At 47.6% G+C, this 18587-nt stretch overlaps 1 protein-coding gene across 1 annotated transcript in view; it reads left to right on the top strand.

Annotated features, from left to right (window-relative positions):
• Window positions 1-2101: 2101 nt before the first annotated feature.
• The window catches only part of map2k7 (mitogen-activated protein kinase kinase 7), a gene marked incomplete at both ends in the record, with an annotated part of 20544 nt that continues 4058 nt past the window's right edge, over window positions 2102-18587 (top strand). The window contains 8 exon segments of the mRNA XM_083656316.1: window positions 2102-2114; window positions 2117-2245; window positions 4278-4325; window positions 11065-11209; window positions 12354-12420; window positions 13648-13761; window positions 17003-17122; window positions 17689-17796. Coding sequence (XP_083512442.1) covers window positions 2102-2114; window positions 2117-2245; window positions 4278-4325; window positions 11065-11209; window positions 12354-12420; window positions 13648-13761; window positions 17003-17122; window positions 17689-17796 — 744 coding nt within the window.

The following is an 18587-nucleotide window of genomic DNA, read 5'->3' as shown; positions in this document are numbered from 1 at the left end:
CTGATGATTGTGCGACATGACATCATCAGTCACATCAATCAATGATTGTGGGGCATGACATTAGTGAGTAGACATCATCAGTGATAGTTTGTTTACTAATGACACTGGTACTGGCATACAGGGCAGTGCACCTGACAGCTCATCTGTATCTGCACTCTATGGTCAGGTCAATCGCCTCGCCTCTCCATGGGCTCAAAAGTCGCTCATCCCGATCGCAACTCTTCTTGTCCCTGTCGCCATGGTGGAACAAGCTCCCGCCCTTTGGTCAGAACAGCCGAATCTCTGCCCATCTTTCGGCGGAGACTAAAAACTCACCTTTTCAGGCTACTACACCTGGGCCCTTCTTGAACTAACATCTTTCTCCCTCTTCTTAAAAAAGTAACAGTTACTTATTCCTTCTCAAACTACGTTCTAGTTTCTACAAAGTGCTACTTGATAGTCCATCAAAAGGTCTAGCTGTCTTATTGGTTGTGCTGCATAGTTGATTTCTGTATAGGCCTACTGTTGACAAAATGTGATATTGTAAGTTGTTTTGGATAAGCATCTGCTAAATGACATAATGTAATGTAATGTAATTCATAATACATCATCAGTCACCACTGGCCAACACTCGACAATAAGATGACAATTACATCATTGCACCAATCGACGATTGTGGGGGTGGGGCCCACAGGACAGACATACATACAGACGGTGCTTTTATGTTGGTATGTGCACCCCATGCTCATCCCATGCCAGAACAGTGAAGCCGCAAATTTGCAAAAATTGCCTTGGTGTAAACACACATCATCACTGATGACATCACAATTTCTCGAGTGACATCACTGATGACATCATCACTGATGACATCTTCACCAAAGCCAACAATTGCTGGAGTGACATCACTGATGACATCATCACTGATTACACTGCTGACATCACCGGTGACATCATCACTGTTGACATCACTGGTGACATTATCACTGATGAAATCACTGATGACATCACTCCCTCAGAGGAGACAACACAGACGCACACGCACACTTTTCACAAAAAAATACACCGCCCACTGAAACACTGAATTTAGGACACGTCGTGCCCAAAATGACAGTAACAGCCTCTGCTCTGGGCTGTGTGGTGCTGTTGAGCATCGCAGATAGCTGCGTTGTCGAGTTCCGCTTTTTCATTTTTGTTTTAAAACTAGTCTCGCTTGCCAGCCTGGGCCTCCCCTCACTCCCCTCAGACGAGTCTGGCTGCATGGAAACAGGCTGCTGGTATAAGCCCTCCCCCCTGCTCTACAGTTGCTCTCCCATTGGAGGCGATCATTTCATTTGCTGCCAGCATTTCCGCTCCCCGCTTACAAGCTCTGTCATTGGCTCCGACCATGTCAATCAGAGTGGCTTCCGCGCCCTCCTCCCTGTGTGTCGCTGTAAATAGTCCCCTGCCGCCGCAGTGAAAACAACAACGCGAACTAGCTAGCAAGCTATCGGCAGAACCCTACACGCTAGCTCATTGCTACACGCTGAAAATGGCAAGTTGGATTGTGGGAAACTATTTTCCAAGGGCACTGCCGCTAAGCGCCGCCCATCGCAATTCCAGAATGGTGACCAGCGAGACTATTTTAAAACTGAAAGTGTATACTTTAATACCCTGTACCCTCTGTGTGTTCTGGGCTTTTGTTTTGAAGGTTCTGTGCTTTTATTTGGAAGGTTTAGGGCTTTTTTTTCTAAGGTTCTGGGCTTTTGTATTTTGAAGGTTCTGGGCTTTTATTTTTGAGGTCTTGGGCTTTTATTTGTAAGGTTCTTGGCTTTTATTTTGAAGGTTTTCTTTAATTTGGTTCTGGGCTTTTATTTTTTGAAGGTTTTAGTTTTTCATTTGGAAGGTTCAGGGCTCTCCCTGTAACTCGAATCCTGATTAGCATTAGCAGGCTCTAAAAAAACATAAAATCAATAATTTATTAATTATTAATTAAGTAATTAAAAAAAAATTATGGAAGTGCAGAGTGATCTGTGTGTGTGTGTGCGCGCGCGCGTGCGTGCGTGCGTGCGTGCACTGTCCACAGCCTGCATGCCCTGAGCTGTCTGCCTGCCAGAGAGGGCAGTCGAGAGCTCAGCTGGGCTACATGGTGCTCAATTTTTCAAGATGTCGTCGCTGGAACAGAGGCTGTCGCGAATCGAGGAGAAACTAAAGCAAGAAAATAAAGAAGCTCGCCGGAGAATCGACCTCAACATCGACATGAGTCCACAGCGGTCACGTCCCAGGCCGAGTGAGTGTCCACCGGGGAGGGCCGGGGAGTCGGTAATGGCCAGAATACCGGGGGCAAGCTCGGAGAGGAGAGGCGGAGGGAGAGGGAGAGGGGAGGGGGTGCTGTGCTGCTGCTGTTAGCTACTACATGCTAACAGGCTAGCTACATAAACAAACACCGACTCTGCTTGCTGCTTTTGGTTTTAGAGTCGTCAAAGCACTTACTCCTAAGAGGTTTCTACATTGTTCATAGTGTTATCCAACTACAAAACCAACGTTACACAATTGTCATGATATAACGTGGCTATCTTACAAACGTTAGCAGTCACGTCAATGTAGCGTTAACGTATTTTGATTCTGTCAAACATGCTAGGCTACCCAGCTAGCAAGCTGGCTAATAGACAGGCCCAGCCTCCATCTGTCAGTCTGTGATTTTAAGCTGTTTCGACAATATAACAGATGTGCCACTTGCACTTGACGTGTCTATAGTTTTCTACCATCATAAAATAGCGACCTAGTCGTTATTCTTACGGCAGAATCAATGTTTTTTTTTTTTTTTTAATTGGACCCTAGACTAGACTGGAGAAGCTAGCGTTCGCTCTGGTAAGGCTAATATTAGTAATTGTAAAATGATTAGTACGCAAGTGTAGCTGTGCTTGTTCATACATGTATCTGTGCCAGTAAAATGCCAAGTCCATTAAATCATCCATTAAACAAGGCTCGTCCCAATGGACTAGTGCTCATGTTATGTAGGGATTGGTCAAGTTGTATGGAGGAGGAAACTTATCAACCAAACAGCCCAGCTACCAGCCCAGCAGGCTGTCTGCTGGGGTGACACTCTCCAGCCACTAAACCAATGTGGTACAAATTGCAATAAATAAATACATAATTCTCTAATGCATTACCAGTGTAAAATAATGTACTTCCAGGGCTGCTTGCAAACAGTATGGAACCCACGCAATCTCTGCCTTTAAAAGACCATTTCTTCCCACAGATGATCGCCTCTTCTTCGTTCATACGAGGTTTGAGGAACACTGATGACAAACCTGCCTTTTCCCCTGTTGTGTTCTCCTGTTGAAAGTGTTTTCAGATATATTGAGCTTCCTGTACGAATGTGAGTGAATGAGTTACTGCACAGTACTGCTCACAGACGTGTGTTTTGTGAGTGAATAAGTTACTGCAAACAGACGTGTGTTTTGTGAGTGAAGGAGTTACTGCACACTGCTCACAGACGTGTGTTTTGTGTATGTGTGAAGTGTTGGAAAGTGTCAGTGAGTGAAATAAGGAATGAGTTTGCGAGTGGAACCACAGTGAGGTGTGGAGTGCGGTTGTGTATGGTTTTGCCTCATCTGTTTTATGATGGAATATGAAAGCTTGTGTGTGTGTGTGCCAGAGATGGGGACTTGGACTTGGACTTGAGTCGCACTTAAGTTGCACACACAGTGACTTGAGACTTGACTTGAGACTCGTCCTCAAAAGACTTGAGACTCGACTCGGACTCTAGATTTGGGACTCGTGAACCATCTTTATATATTTTTTGTTGGTTCGTTAACATTAAAGACATATCTACAAATAACAAACTAATCAATGCTGATACTGTATGGTAATAGAGTGAGGATAATACAGTACATGCTTTGAATCCCTTAGTTTTAACTGTGCGGTGTCCTAAGCAGACCAGATGGCATGCCGCAGATGATAGAATGCTCATCCATAAGAGACTTGTCTTGGACTTGTGACCAAAGACTTGAAACTTGACTTGGACTTGCCCCTCAACACTTGAGACTTGACTTGGACTTGCCCCTCAAAGACTTGAGACTTGTCTTGGACCTCAAAGACTTGAGACTTGACTTGGACTTGTCCCTCAAAGACTTGAGACTTGTCTTGGACTTGTGACCAAAGACTTGAGACTTGACTTGGACTTGCCCCTCAAAGACTTGAGGCTTGGCTTGCCATAAATGACTTGTATGCATCTCTGGTGTGGGTGTGTGCGCGTGATCGTACTGGCGAACAGCGCAGTAATGTGCGTGTGTGTGTATTTTCTCTCCTCTGTCCAGTAATCGTGATCCAGCTCAGTCCTGCTCCAGCCCCTTCCCAGCGTGCAGGTATCATTCAATCCATTGCTCTCTGCCACTGCACACCTCTCTCTCCCCCCTCCAGTCCCCCTGTCATGACCCCTCTTCTCTCTCTGTCACTGCACACCTCTCTCCCCCCTCCAGTCCCCCTGTCATGACCCCTCTTCTCTCTCTGTCACTGCACACCTCTCTCCCCCCTCCAGTCCCCTCTCATGACCCCTCTCTCTGTCTGTCACTGCTCACCTCTCCCCCCTCCAGTCCCCCAGTCATGACCCCTCTCTTCTCTCTGTCACTGCACACCTCTCTCTCCCCCTCCAGTGCCCCTGTCATGACCCCTCTCTTCTCTCTGTCACTGCACACCTCTCTCCCCCCTCCAGTCCCCCTGTCATGACCCCTCTCTCTCTGTCACTGCTCACCTCTCTCCCCCCTCCAGTCCCCCTGTCATGACCCCTCTCTTCTCTCTGTCACTGCACACCTCTCTCCCCCCTCCAGTCCCCCTGTCATGACCCCTCTCTCTCTGTCACTGCACACCTCTCTCTCCCCCTCCAGTCCCCCTGTCATGACCCCTCTCTCTCTGTCACTGCACACATCTCTCTCCCCTCCAGTCCCCTCTCATGACCCCTCTCTCTGTCTGTCACTGCTCACCTCTCCCCCCTCCCGTCCCCCTGTCATGACCCCTCTCTCTCTGTCACTGCACACATCTCTCTCCCCTCCAGTCCCCCTGTCATGACCCCTCTCTCTGTCACTCCACACCTCTCTCCCCCCTCCAGTCCCCCTGTCATGACCCCTCTCTATCTGTCTGTCACTGCTCACCTCTCTCCCCCCTCCAGTCCCCCTGTCATGACCCCTCTCTCTCTGTCACTGCACACATATCTCTCCCCTCCAGTCCCCCTATCCCCTCATCCCTCCCTTCTCTCTCTGCCCCTGCACACATCTCTCTCCCCTCCAGTCTCCCTGTCATGACCCATCACCCCTCTCTTCTCTCTGTCACTGCTCAGTGCTCACCTCTCTCTCCACTCCAGTCCCTGTCATGACCCCTCTCTTCTCTCTCTGTCACTGCACACCTCTCTCTCCCCCTCCAGTCCCCCTGTCATGACCCCTCTCTTCTCTCTCTGTCACTGCTCACCTCTCTCTCCCCCTCCAGTCCCCCTGTCATGACCCCTCTCTTCTCTCTCTGTCACTGCACACCTCTCTCTCCCCCTCCAGTCCCCCTGTCATGACCCCTCTCTTCTCTCTCTCTCTGTCACTGCACACCTCTCTCTCCCCCTCCAGTCCCCCTGTCATGACCCCTCTCTTCTCTCTCTGTCACTGCTCACCTCTCTCCCCCTCCAGTCCCCCTGTCATGACCCCTCTCTTCTCTCTCTGTCACTGCTCACCTCTCTCTCCCCCTCCAGTCCCCCTGTCATGACCCCTCTCTTCTCTCTCTCTCTGTCACTGCACACCTCTCTCTCCCCCTCCAGTCCCCCTGTCATGACCCCTCTCTTCTCTCTCTGTCACTGCACACCTCTCTCTCCCCCTCCAGTCCCCCTGTCATGACCCCTCTCTTCTCTCTCTGTCACTGCACACCTCTCTCTCCCCCTCCAGTCCCCCTGTCATGACCCCTCTCTTCTCTCTCTGTCACTGCACACCTCTCTCCCCCCTCCAGTCCCCCTGTCATGACCTCTCTCTTCTCTCTCTAGCCGTTTTCCCACATGCGTACCGGAAAATTACCTGTAAGTCAACATCGGACATTTCCCTTCACACTTCGGCTCTCGCATATGGGAATCTAGCAGCCAAATTGCCTGTATGTTGGGGGGCGGGGCGGCACTGCAGAGCGGGTGGGGAGTGACGTGTCGGCAAAACTCTTGATGGTGAAATAAGTTTGCTTGTTTATCCGTTCACCTGCGTCGCGTTGAAGCACTTTTTACAGACTGGCTTCGTTTGATGTGTCCGGGCGTGCCTTCGCTGTCGGCAACGTAAGCAAAATACTTCCACATTTCGCTTCTTGCATTTGCTTCGTCTGTGTCCCTGTCGGGCTGTGACTGAAGGAGGAGGACTGAACGATTGTGGCCAGAGAGCGAGCAGGCAGCAGAGAGGAGAGATCACAAGATAATTTCGCCAGTTTGCTTTAATGTGCGCGAATGATTAGATTATGCCCGCTGGAACATTAAGCAACGTGTGTACACCTCGCCCATGCCGGCAAATGACTGGACCCGTTCTACACTTGCGCCTGTTATCGCGCATACCGCTCTTCTGACTGGCTCGAAACTGGTGAAATCTCCGCGATGACGGGGTTGCGCTTATACCGGCACGACAACTTTCACACATGCAGGCATTAGACCACGTTCCGGTCATTTAGCGGTACAAAGCGCATGTGGGAAAACGGCTTCTGTCACTGCACACCTCTCTCTCCCGCGTGATTTCTAACCCCACATAGGATAAGCAATAACCACGCCCTGTGGCGCCGGGATTGGGCAGGAGCAACACTGGAGGGGACGCAGCCCAGCGATTTCATGAACCAACTGAATAGCTCTTGAGAACGGACAGCGATTTCGAGAGCGGCCATTGAAATGAATTATGGTCACCTACCTTCCTTAGCATAGTAATAATAATAATAATAAGTATAATAATTGTAATCTACACAATGTACACAATCTACAAAAACATGCAATAATATAAACGGTGTTGTGTTCACGTTCATAGCTCATATAATATAATGTATCATATCATTAATTTCAAGCTCAATTCTTACCCAGAGAAAAGGTACAGCACTGAAAATGTAACAATCAATAGTTTTTTAAACATCTTTATTTTAAAAGATGAAAAACCCCAGGTGCTTTAGTCCCAAGCTTCAATGCTCCTGGCCAATCCCGGCGCCACAGGGCGTGGTTATTGCTTATCCTATGTGGGGTTAGAAATCACGCCTCCCGCGTGATCTCTCTCCCCCTCCAGTCCCCCTGTCATGACCCCTCTCTCTGTCACTGCTCACCTCTCTCTCCCCCTCCAGTCCCCCTGTCATGACCCCTCTTCCCTCATCCCTCTCTTCTCTCTCTGATCTCTAGTTCACATTCAAACCCATCGTCCCACCTCGAAAAGCATACGTAGTCCTATACATTCTCAATAGTGTAGTCTTCTCTGTTCAGGCGACATAACGACATACTGTACCTCACACAGACTGACTTATGCCGCTCCAAGGATCTCCATTGAGAGGTGTTAGCATATCGTAGCATGTAGGCTTAGTGAGGTGTTAGCGTATCGTAGCATGTAGGCTCAGTGAGGTGTTAGCGTATCGTAGCATGTAGACTTAGTGAGGTGTTGGCGTATCGTAGCATGTAGGCTCAGTGAAGTGTTAGCGTATCGTAGCATGTAGGCTCAGTGAGGTGTTAGCGTATCGTAGCATGTAGGCTTAGTGAGGTGTTAGCGTATCGTAGCATGTAGGCTTAGTGAGGTGTTAGCGTATCGTAGCATGTAGGCTTAGTCCAGGCCTTGACCAGCGATGATCTTTTAACCAGCCAGCAGTTATTTGCACCTCCCCTCAAATCTCATCCTGTCTCCATCTTTCCACCCCCGTGTGTGTGTGTGCCAGTGGCAGGGCAGTGTGTGTATGTTGTTTGGGTATGTATATGTACGTGTGTCTGGTATGTATATGTACGTGTGTCTGGTATGTATACGTGTGTCTGGTATGTATATGTACGTGTGTCTGGTATGTATATGTACGTGTGTCTTGTTTTGCTGGAGGCAGAACTCGCTGCATGTGGCTTTTGTGCACGGCAGCGGCACCATGTTCTGGGTCATGTTTTGTTCTACACAGTCTCTAATACAGCATCCCCATTCCCCACTGGTCCGTCTGCAGGAGTGCTGTGAAGTCTGGCTTCTCTCTCTCTCTCTCCCTCTCTCTGATGTTTCCTTTGTCTGACCACCGAAGACGTGCCTCTCTGTCTTGAGTGTCTAGAGTCTAACTGACCTGACTGTCTGACCTCCAGCTTGGTCTCTGCTATGCAGTTCTGGCCGCACTTCTCTGTCTTTCTCTCATCGGACGGTTTGATGTGCTCGTCTGTCTGTTCCTCCTCTCCTGGCACCCTCCCCCTTTTGCAGCAGGAGACGTTGCAGCAGTGTGTATGTCTCTCCTGCGCTCCCTCTCCGTGTGTGTCTCTCTCTCTCTCTCTCTTGTCTGCACGTCTCTCCTCCCGTCCATCTGGAACCAGCTGAACGGTGGAGATGCGATCTGTGTCAAAGACTGCCTGAGTCGTCCCTCCTCCCCACACTAACCCCTCCCCCTTCGCTAACCGATTCTCCCCTTACAGGCTGATCCATCCACAGGTGACTCAGGGAGACAAACGGCCGCTGGCACGTTCAGAGACGTTGCTGCTGGCACGTTCAGAGACGTTGCTGCTGGCACGTTCAGAGACGTTGCTGCTGGCACGCTCAGAGACGTTGCCAGCCTGCTTCTTCAAAAAACAACCAGCAAAATGCTCCTCTTGTTTCCTGCATTTGGCTAAGTGCTAGTATTTAAAATGTTTGCAAAATGGCTACCGCAATAGGTAATTATAGGCAGTGACAGTGTGGCAGCAGTACAGAACGTTTCAGGAACGTTAAAAACAATTGCTGGTACTATTACTGTCGACGAGGTCTTCTTCATTGCTGCAGGCTTTGATTGTTTGGTTGCATGCTAACGTGTTATTGAATATTTCCAGTTGAGAAAGAGTGGAGTTAGTCTACGCCTGCATTTACACCTGACGTTACAAGCCCAATGCAGACCTCACATGTCTTGGCTTCAACGCATTTAGATTCCCATTTAGATTAAATGGAGCTTGGAACTTGATGCATCTTCTGTCTGCATTTGGGATTTGGGTGCCAGCTCTGAACAGGACCTCGAGCTGTGAGCGCGGCCTCCAGCGGTCCAGAGTTCTCTCCTCCAGCGGTCCAGAGTTCTCTCCTCCAGCGTGGCTGTGTCTGGATAATGGCATTCTAAACACTCTTTGGCCTTTCACATCTCCAGCTTGCACCTCCCCCAATCTGGGAACCCAGAGTCCATTTTTATTTGAAAATAGACTCTGGAACAGCCCTAAGGTTTTTCCCAGCTTCCTGTACAGAGCGCCTCTCCTGCCACCGTCACTTCCTTTTCCGCGTCCGTTTCTAATAACGATAACGCAAAAACACACTGTCTGCATAGAAGACGTCAACTCGTCTCACAACAGTGGAAAATTACTTGAGGTGTAGTTGTTGTGACTAGTAGTATCGCCAAAGTTGCGGCGCAAATTGCTATTCAGACTGTAAGCACGTCACTTCCTTTTCCGTGTCCGTGCTGCAACTGTTTACAGTCTGAATATTTGCGCCACGACTTTAGCGATACTACCGTACTTGTCACAACAACAACACCTCCAGTAATTTTCCACTGTTGTTGTGAGACGAGTTGATGTTCTTCTATGCAGAGTGTTTATGCGTTAACGTTATTAGAAACGGACGCGGAAAAGCAAGTGACGGTGGCAGGAGAGGCGCGCTGTACAGGAAGCTGGGAAAAAAGGTAGGGCTGTCCCAGTCTATTTTTCAATAATATTTTTATTCAATTTTTAAATTTTACAAGACAAGACAACGACAAAAACAAAAACGACAGGGCAGCTCAGACACTTCACAAGTTAGCAAAAACATAGATGTGGACAACAGTAAAGGAAAGGATGGACAAATGAATGAGAATACAATAAATTAAATTAAATTAGATGTACAAGGCAAAAAGGCAAGAATCAGGTGGCAATATCACTTCGGTTGAGGTATCCAATAGTCAGTGTCTCTGCTAGGTTAGGGTCAATATAATTCAAATAAGGCTCCCATACTTTATAAAAGACATCGTTGTTGAGTGCAGCATACATGTCATGAACTCCAGAGGCATAAGCTGCATAATTATCTGGTGCCAGTTCCTCTTTGTTGGAGGTTTGTCTTTAATCCAAAATAAAAGAATATTTTTTCTAGCAGCAAAAGTTAATAAATTAAATAGCCGTTTGTGATGTTTATAAACGAGTTTCTTATGGGGAAGGCCAAGAATAAGGCTGACAGGGTCCGGGTCCAACTCCACACCAAAAATGACACTCAACTGCTGCACTATGTCTGCAGAGTCTATTTTTCAAATAAAAATAGACTCTGGGTTCCCAGAGATTGCACCTCCCCTAGTTGCGGGCTAACCCGATGCTGCCTGTCTCTGCCCGAGACTAGTGTTGCTTTTCGCTGGGAGATAACAGCCCTGTTTGTTTTAACGGCGGGTCGCAGCGTCAGCTAAACAAAACCGAAGCTGGAAATGGAACAAAGACAAAGGTTCACACACACACACACACACACACACACAGTTTAATAGTGCGCGGGATCCAGATCGCAGCACAGAAGTATTGACAGCAATGAAAGAACGTGCTGACCTAGCCAAGGTCCCTTTCTCTCATTCCCTGATGAAATGCATCTGCTGCTGATACACAGCTGGATCAAAGCCTGATTCACAGTGTGATCCTGTGTTTCGCTGACCTGGGCACAAAAATAAGAGGAGCTCTAAAAGCAAGCCAGAACTTCAGGAAGCCAGTGTTAACTACTAAACCAGTCGAACTAAAACACTGAAATATGTTCTGCAAAGCGAAAATAAAAAAACAATGGCAAATGATTAAAATAGTGGATTCGACGAAAGCATGAGTGAACATCGGCGCCTTGCACCTTCTCTGGCATGTGGGTCTTTGGTGTAAAGCGGCCCATCCTCTCCTCTCTCTCTCTCTCTCCTCCCTGTCTCTAATGTTTTGTCCCCCCTCCACCCCAGCGCTCCAGCTGCCCCTGGCCAACGATGGAGGCAGCCGCTCGTCATCTTCAGAGAGCTCTCCTCAGCACCACCCCTACCCCAGCCGCCCAAGACACATGCTCACCCTACCCACACCTCAGTACGGCCTGCAGAAGAGCCTAGAGAAGTACGTGGTAGACATGTGCCGATGTGTTCACCTTATTCACCACGCCCACTTTTTCTCTCTTCCGCGTTACACGCAATTGTATTTGTTCTTCCGGTTCAGCGCTAGTCGGCGGCCAATTTCAAAAACAAAACGTCACAATAATAACGAATGAAGTTTGGCAACATTCAGAATTAAGCTACACCGCGGCCAACTTCAGTTACATGTTCATAGCGTTACTGCTGCGAGGAGCCGATGGCTGTACCCCGGTCGGCATTTAACGTTGGTTACAAAAGCACGTCGACAGTGTTTTCTCACTGCCAGTAGGGTTGACGGATACTAGCTAGTCCGACTGGTCACACAGCCAGTGCTCTCAGTCCTCGGTGCTCGTTAAATATTTCCAAATAGGCGTTATTCCTGCACACACCTGCCAGCACTTGAAGCTCAAAACAAGAGTGAATACCAACAGAAGAATATTGCATTTTTTGGCACATTTCTTTGGGGCGCTACCCACGCGTTTAGCTGTGTTACTCATTCCATGAATGCACGATCCTTACAATCAATCAATCAAACCTTTATTGACAGACACTTGGTCCATAGATGTCACATACACAATTACAAAAAGCACATAAGAGCACAATAAAAGAACAAAAGTACATTATAAAAGAGAGTCATACCAGAGTTTCCACATATGTGACTGGTATCTCACAGTGCTTAGCCCAGGATCAGTGAGCAACTTAATAATAACATTCTGAGACACGTTCAATCTACAGATGAACCTGTACCTCAGATTTCTCAGGAGCGCCTGGAAAGTGTCCACCCCTGCCTTACAGAACAGGTCACTAGCACTGCTCCACCTGGGCTTTTTACAAGTTGTCAAGGTGACTAATCAGGTTTTCCAACGATATAAAATACAATTGGTATTATTAAAGGGGAGAAATAATCGACCCAAATAACGTTTCCGAACTTTTTTTGAGGAGTTTATATACCGTAGTACAGAATCCACATGCACAGAGAGTGGGCGAAAGAGACGTACAGAAACGCACACAAAGCATCCATTTGTGAGTCTCATTTCCTCACTCGAATGCAGACACGTCACTCATGCACTCCAACACAGTTCCCTCAGTAGTTTGGCCTCTCTCACCCCGAGTGCGTTTTGTCCCCACAGTGCAGAGATCGACCAGAAATTACAGGAGATCATGAAACAGACGGGCTACCTGAAGATCGACGGCCAGGTGAGATGGTCACCAGCACACACGGATGCATTTCATTTCTATCATCTGGAATGATTCATCCCCTACACAGAAAACCACTGTGCCACACAGTTCTGCCACCACTTGTAGACAACCATAGTCCTACACAATAGGTGTGACGCACTAAAGGATTTAGTGGGGTTGTTATATGTGAATATATTAGCCCAAGGGGAGTGCTTTAATCATTATGCTGAATCCGATTTTTGGAGAAATTAGGCATCCCAGAATGCATTGCGTTTTGGCATTTTCACAATTGCTTCATTGTAGCGCCTGTAATTACAGGTCAAAAGCAAATGACATGTTTGTTACCGATTGGCCCCAAGGGGACAACATTATGTACTGTTGCTGTGTCCCGTATGATTTAGGCCCAGAGGGGACAACATTATGTACTGTTGCTGTGTCCCGTATGATCTAGGCCCAGAGGGGACAACATTATGTACTGTTGCTGTGTCCCATATGATCTAGGCCCAGAGGGGACAACATTATGTACTGTTGCTGTGTCCCGTATGATCTAGGCCCAGAGGGGACAACATTATGTACTGTTGCTGTGTCCCGTATGATCTAGGCCCAGAGGGGACAACATTTTGTACTGTTGCTGTGTCCCATATGATCTAGGCCCAGAGGGGACAATATTATGTACTGTTGCTGTGTCCCATATGATCTAGGCCCAGAGGGGACAACATTATGTACTGTTGCTGTGTCCCATATGATCTAGGCCCAGAGGGGACAACATTATGTACTGTTGCTGTGTCCCGTATGATCTAGGCCCAGAGGGGACAACATTATGTACTGTTGCTGTGTCCCATATGATCTAGGCCCAGAGGGGACAACATTATGTACTGTTGCTGTGTCCCGTATGATCTAGGCCCAGAGGGGACAACATTATGTACTGTTGCTGTGTCCCGTATGATCTAGGCCCAGAGGGGACAACATGTGTACTGTTGCTGTGTCCCATATGATCTAGGCCCAGAGGGGACAACATGTGTACTGTTGCTGTGTCCCATATGATCTAGGCCCAGAGGGGACAACATTATGTACTGTTGCTATGATATAGCAGGTCAGAAATGGCCTCTGTCCTCTGTTTTCACTCTCAAGTGGTTGCATGCATGGAGACATTGACTCAATTCACATTTTCTCAGCTGAAATGCCTTTAGTCGACCTGCACCCTGAAACCTGTGTTTTCTGTGTGTGTCCCCCGTCGCTCCACAGCGCTATCCAGCCGAGGTGACAGACCTGATCAGTGAGGGGGAGATCGGCAGCGGGACGTGTGGACAGGTCTTCAAAGTGCGCTTCAAGAAGACGGGCCACGTCATCGCTGTCAAAGTAAGAGCCTCTCCCACTAACCTACAGACAGCCTCATGCTGTCTGTCCTACACCTCCATGTCCACAACATCTAACCTACAGGCAGGCCTCATCCTGTCTGTCCTACACCTCCATGTCCACAACATCTAACCTACAGACAGCCAGCCTCATCCTGTCTGTCCTACACCTCCATGTCCACAACATCTAACCTACAGGCAGGCCTCATCCTGTCTGTCCTACACCTCCATGTCCACAACATCTAACCTACAGACAGCCAGCCTCATCCTGTCTGTCCTACACCTCCATGTCCACAACATCTAACCTACAGACAGCCTCATCCTGTCTGTCCTACACCTCCATGTCCACAACATCTAACCTACAGACAGCCTCATGCTGTCTGTCCTACACCTCCATGTCCACAACATCTAACCTACAGACAGCCTCATCCTGTCTGTCCTACACCTCCATGTCCACAACATCTAACCTACAGACAGCCTCATCCGTGTCTGTCCTACACCTCCATGTCCACAACATCTAAACCTACAGACAGCCTCATCCTGTCTGTCCTACACCTCCATGTCCACAACATCTAACTTACAGACAGCGTCATCCTGTCTGTCCTACACCTCCATGTCCACAACATCTAACCTACAGACAGCCTCATCCCTGTCTGTCCTACACCTCCATGTCCACAACATCTAAACCTACAGACAGCCTCATCCTGTCTGTCCTACACCTCCATGTCCACAACATCTAACCTACAGACAGCCTCATCCGTGTCTGTCCTACACCTCCATGTCCACAACATCTAACCTACAGACAGCCTCATGCTGTCTGTCCTACACCTCCATGTCCACAACATCTAACCTACAGACAGCCAGCCTCATCCTGTCTGTCCTACACATCCATGTCCACAACATCTAACCTACAGACAGCCTCATCCGTGTCTGTCCTACACCTCCATGTCCACAACATCTAAACCTACAGACAGCCTCATCCTGTCTGTCCTACACCTCCATGTCCACAACATCTAACCTACAGACAGCCTCATCCGTGTCTGTCCTACACCTCCATGTCCACAACATCTAACCTACAGACAGCCTCATCCTGTCTGTCCTACACCTCCATGTCCACAACATCTAACCTACAGACAGCGTCATCCGTGTCTGTCCTACACCTCCATGTCCACAACATCTAACCTACAGACAGCCTCATCCTGTCTGTCCTACACCTCCATGTCCACAACATCTAACCTACAGACAGCCTCATCCTGTCTGTCCTACACCTCCATGTCCACAACATCTAACCTACAGGCAGCCTCATCCTGTCTGTCCTACACCTCCATGTCCACAACATCTAACCTACAGACAGCCTCATCCTGTCTGTCCTACACCTCCATGTCCACAACATCTAACCTACAGACAGCCTCGTCCCTGTCTGTCCTACACCTCCATGTCCACAACAACAGCAGTTGAAGGACAGGAGGAAGCTGTTGGCCTTATGGCTGACACTCACTCCCTCTCCTTTTCTAATGAGTTTGCAACACAGGGGCAGTAATTAGAACACAGCCAGCCACCACTCTTATTTAAGACATTGCTTAATTGCAGTCATCTTAGCTTGGTTGAGTAATTAGCCAGACAGCGCACCACAGGCATGCTTGCTTGATGAGCTCCTAATGCTGCCAGCAGTTTGTTTTTCACTTGATGTGAACATTTAAAAAAAGAAGCCTTGTGGCCATTTGCAAGAAAACAACATTGACTTCAATGTTTCCCCCTGGATATTTATGTTGCAAGGCAGGTTCATGATACTTCTCTCTCCTGTTTGCAGGTTCAGGTCTTTTGCCTGTTGTGCGTTCAAAATACTTGAGATGTATACATTTATATATGAATTTTGTTTTGTATTTACCGTAAATTCCGGACTATAAGACGCACCGGTCTATAAGCCGCGGGACCAAAATTGACTATTTTTTTCTTCTATAAGCCGCACCGGTCTATAAGCCGCGGGTGTTTTGATGTTTAATTACCATATGAAAGGGTTCGTGCACAGAGAGGAATGTCGGGAAAGAGATGGCTGTTTGGGGAAGCTCCCATTTATTAACATTTCAACAAAACAAAACAAAAGTCAGGTCACTAATCCCCAGACAAAATCACACAACAATAGGCTATATGTGCAGCAAACCTGTAACCAGAGAAGTCAAGTCACTAATCCTCGTCTTCCTCTTCTTCCTGCGTACTGAAACCACCAAAGTCCTCATCTTCAGTGTCGGAAACGAACAGGTTCAGGGTGGCTTCGTCAACCACTCTCCTCTCTCCTTCATTGTCACTCAAAACCAACGAACTCCTCTTCGTCACTGTCGGCATCGAACAGCCTCTGAAGCCTCTGACGGCCCTCAGCGCCAGCTGTGGCGGCGTCATCCTCTTCATCCCGCAGCAGTCCAGCGTTTTGGAACCCGTTGGTGATTGTGGATGTTTTCACACTCCTATAATATTCCAGAGACAGTTCCTCCTGCTGCACCGTCCAACGCCTCACCATTGACTCATCGATGCCCAGGTTACGCGCGGCTGCTCTGTTTCCCTCTTTTAATGCGAGATTGACTGCTTTCAACTTGAAAGCTGCGTCGTGTGAATTTCTGCGTACCTTCCCCATGGTAAGTGAGAGTGTTGCTTCTACTGCTCGTCTTGTTGTGAATATTCCTTGATCTTCCTTTGTGTGAATTCGCCGAAGTTTGTGATTTTCTCCTGGTAGTCGGGGGAGGGAGTTGATGGCCGAGTGGCCGTTTGCTTACCGTAATTACCATATGTAAGTGGTCACGCACAGAGGGGATTGTCGGGAAAGAGATGGCTGTTTGAGGAAGCTCCCATTTACCGTATTACCGTAACATTTCAACAAAACAACATAACACAACACCACCGTTGTTTATTTTTACAGTGCACACAGTGTCCGCGGTGTGGTGAAAAGAGGGCAAGAGAGGAAATTAAAACAGAAGTGGATTTATAGTTAGAAAGAGTGCTAAAAAAGAGAGATTTTATTTGTATTTTTTTTTTTTTTTCTGAAAAAATCCATAGATAAGACGCACCGTTATATAAGCCGCAGGGGCCAAAAAACGGGAAAAAAGCTGCGGCTTATAGTCCGGAATTTACGGTACATTGTAAATTAATTGAGTTCAGTAATGAATTGTCTTTGATGTTAGTTTTTTTCCCTTTTATAAATCAGTTGCTAGGAATGTTGCTTAAACCGCAGTGTTTGTGATGTGTGCCACCAGCAAATGCGTCGTACAGGAAACAAAGATGAGAACAAGAGGATCCTGATGGACTTGGACGTGGTGCTGAAGAGCCATGACTGCCCTTATATCATCCAGTGCTACGGCGCCATAGTTACCAACGTGGGTTCACACACGCAAATGCATCACTATTGCTATTTCTGTCACTGTGGCTGCTTTGATCATGTTAGTTACATTCCTGTCATTTCCCATCTTGCACCTCCTGAATGTGCTCATAAACCTACCAGGTTATCACTTTCCTGCTCTCTCCTCTCTCACATTCCTCCTGCTCTCCCTCCCCTGCACCCTCCCCACCTCCTCCCTTTCCTGATCTCTCCTCCCCCACTATTCTAAAGCATGGCACCCATTCTATCCTATATTTCTATATTTTCTATATTTCTCCATCATATGATTGTTCAATGTGTATTAATTAATAATTGTAATTTGCTACTGTTGTGTCAGCTAGAATTAGCTAAACATATTTTCTGTGAAGCCCTCTGAGACATGCTTGTGAATTAGGGCTATACAAATAAACTTGACTTGACCAGTAGATATATTGTTAAAAATAGAGGTGTGTGTGTGTGTGTGTGTGTGTGTGTGTGTGTGTGTGTGTGTGTGTGTGTGTGTGTGTGTGTGTGTGTGTGTGTGTGTGTGTGTGTGTGTGTGTGTGTGTGTGTGTGTGTACACAGACGGATGTCTTCATTGCCATGGAGCTGATGGGGACGTGTGCTGAGAAGCTGAAGAAGAGAATCCAGGGCCCCATCCCAGAGAGGATCCTAGGAAAGATGACTGTGGCAGTAAGTTTTGCAATAAAAGACAGACACAGATGTTAGTGAGACAACAGAGAGAGACACGGTGGACAGACATAACACAGACACAGATGTTAGTGAGACAACAGAGAGAGACACAGTGGACAAACATTACAGACACAGATGTTAGTGAGACAACAGAGAGAGACACAGTGGACAAACATTACAGACACAGATGTTAGTGAGACAACAGAGAGAGACACAGTGGACAGACATAACACAGACACAGATGTTAGTGAGACAACAGAGAGAGACACAGTGGACAGACATAACACAGATGTTAGTGAGACAACAGAGAGAGACACGGTGGACAGACATAACACAGACACAGATGTTAGTGAGACAACAGAGAGAGACACGGTGGACAGACATAACACAGACACAGATGTTAGTGAGACAACAGAGAGAGACACAGATGTTAGTGAGACAACAGAGAGAGACACAGTGGACAGACATAACACAGACACAGATGTTAGTGAGACAACAGAGAGAGACACAGTGGACAGACATAACACAGACACAGATGTTAGTGAGACAACAGAGAGAGACACGGTGGACAGACATAACACAGAAACAGATGTTAGTGAGACAACAGAGAGAGACACAGTGGACAGAGATAACAGACACAGATGTTAGTGAGACAACAGAGAGAGACACAGTGGACAGACATAACACAGACACAGATGTTAGTGAGACAACAGAGAGAGACACAGTGGACAGACATAACACAGACACAGATGTTAGTGAGACAACAGAGAGAGACACAGTGGACAGACATA

This window comes from Poromitra crassiceps (assembly GCF_964638095.1).
Source record: "Poromitra crassiceps genome assembly, chromosome: 19".
NCBI classification, from domain to species: Eukaryota; Metazoa; Chordata; class Actinopteri; order Beryciformes; family Melamphaidae; genus Poromitra; species Poromitra crassiceps.
The sequence above is the reverse complement of the archived record's forward strand: the minus strand, read 5'-3'. Positions and strand labels throughout refer to the sequence as shown.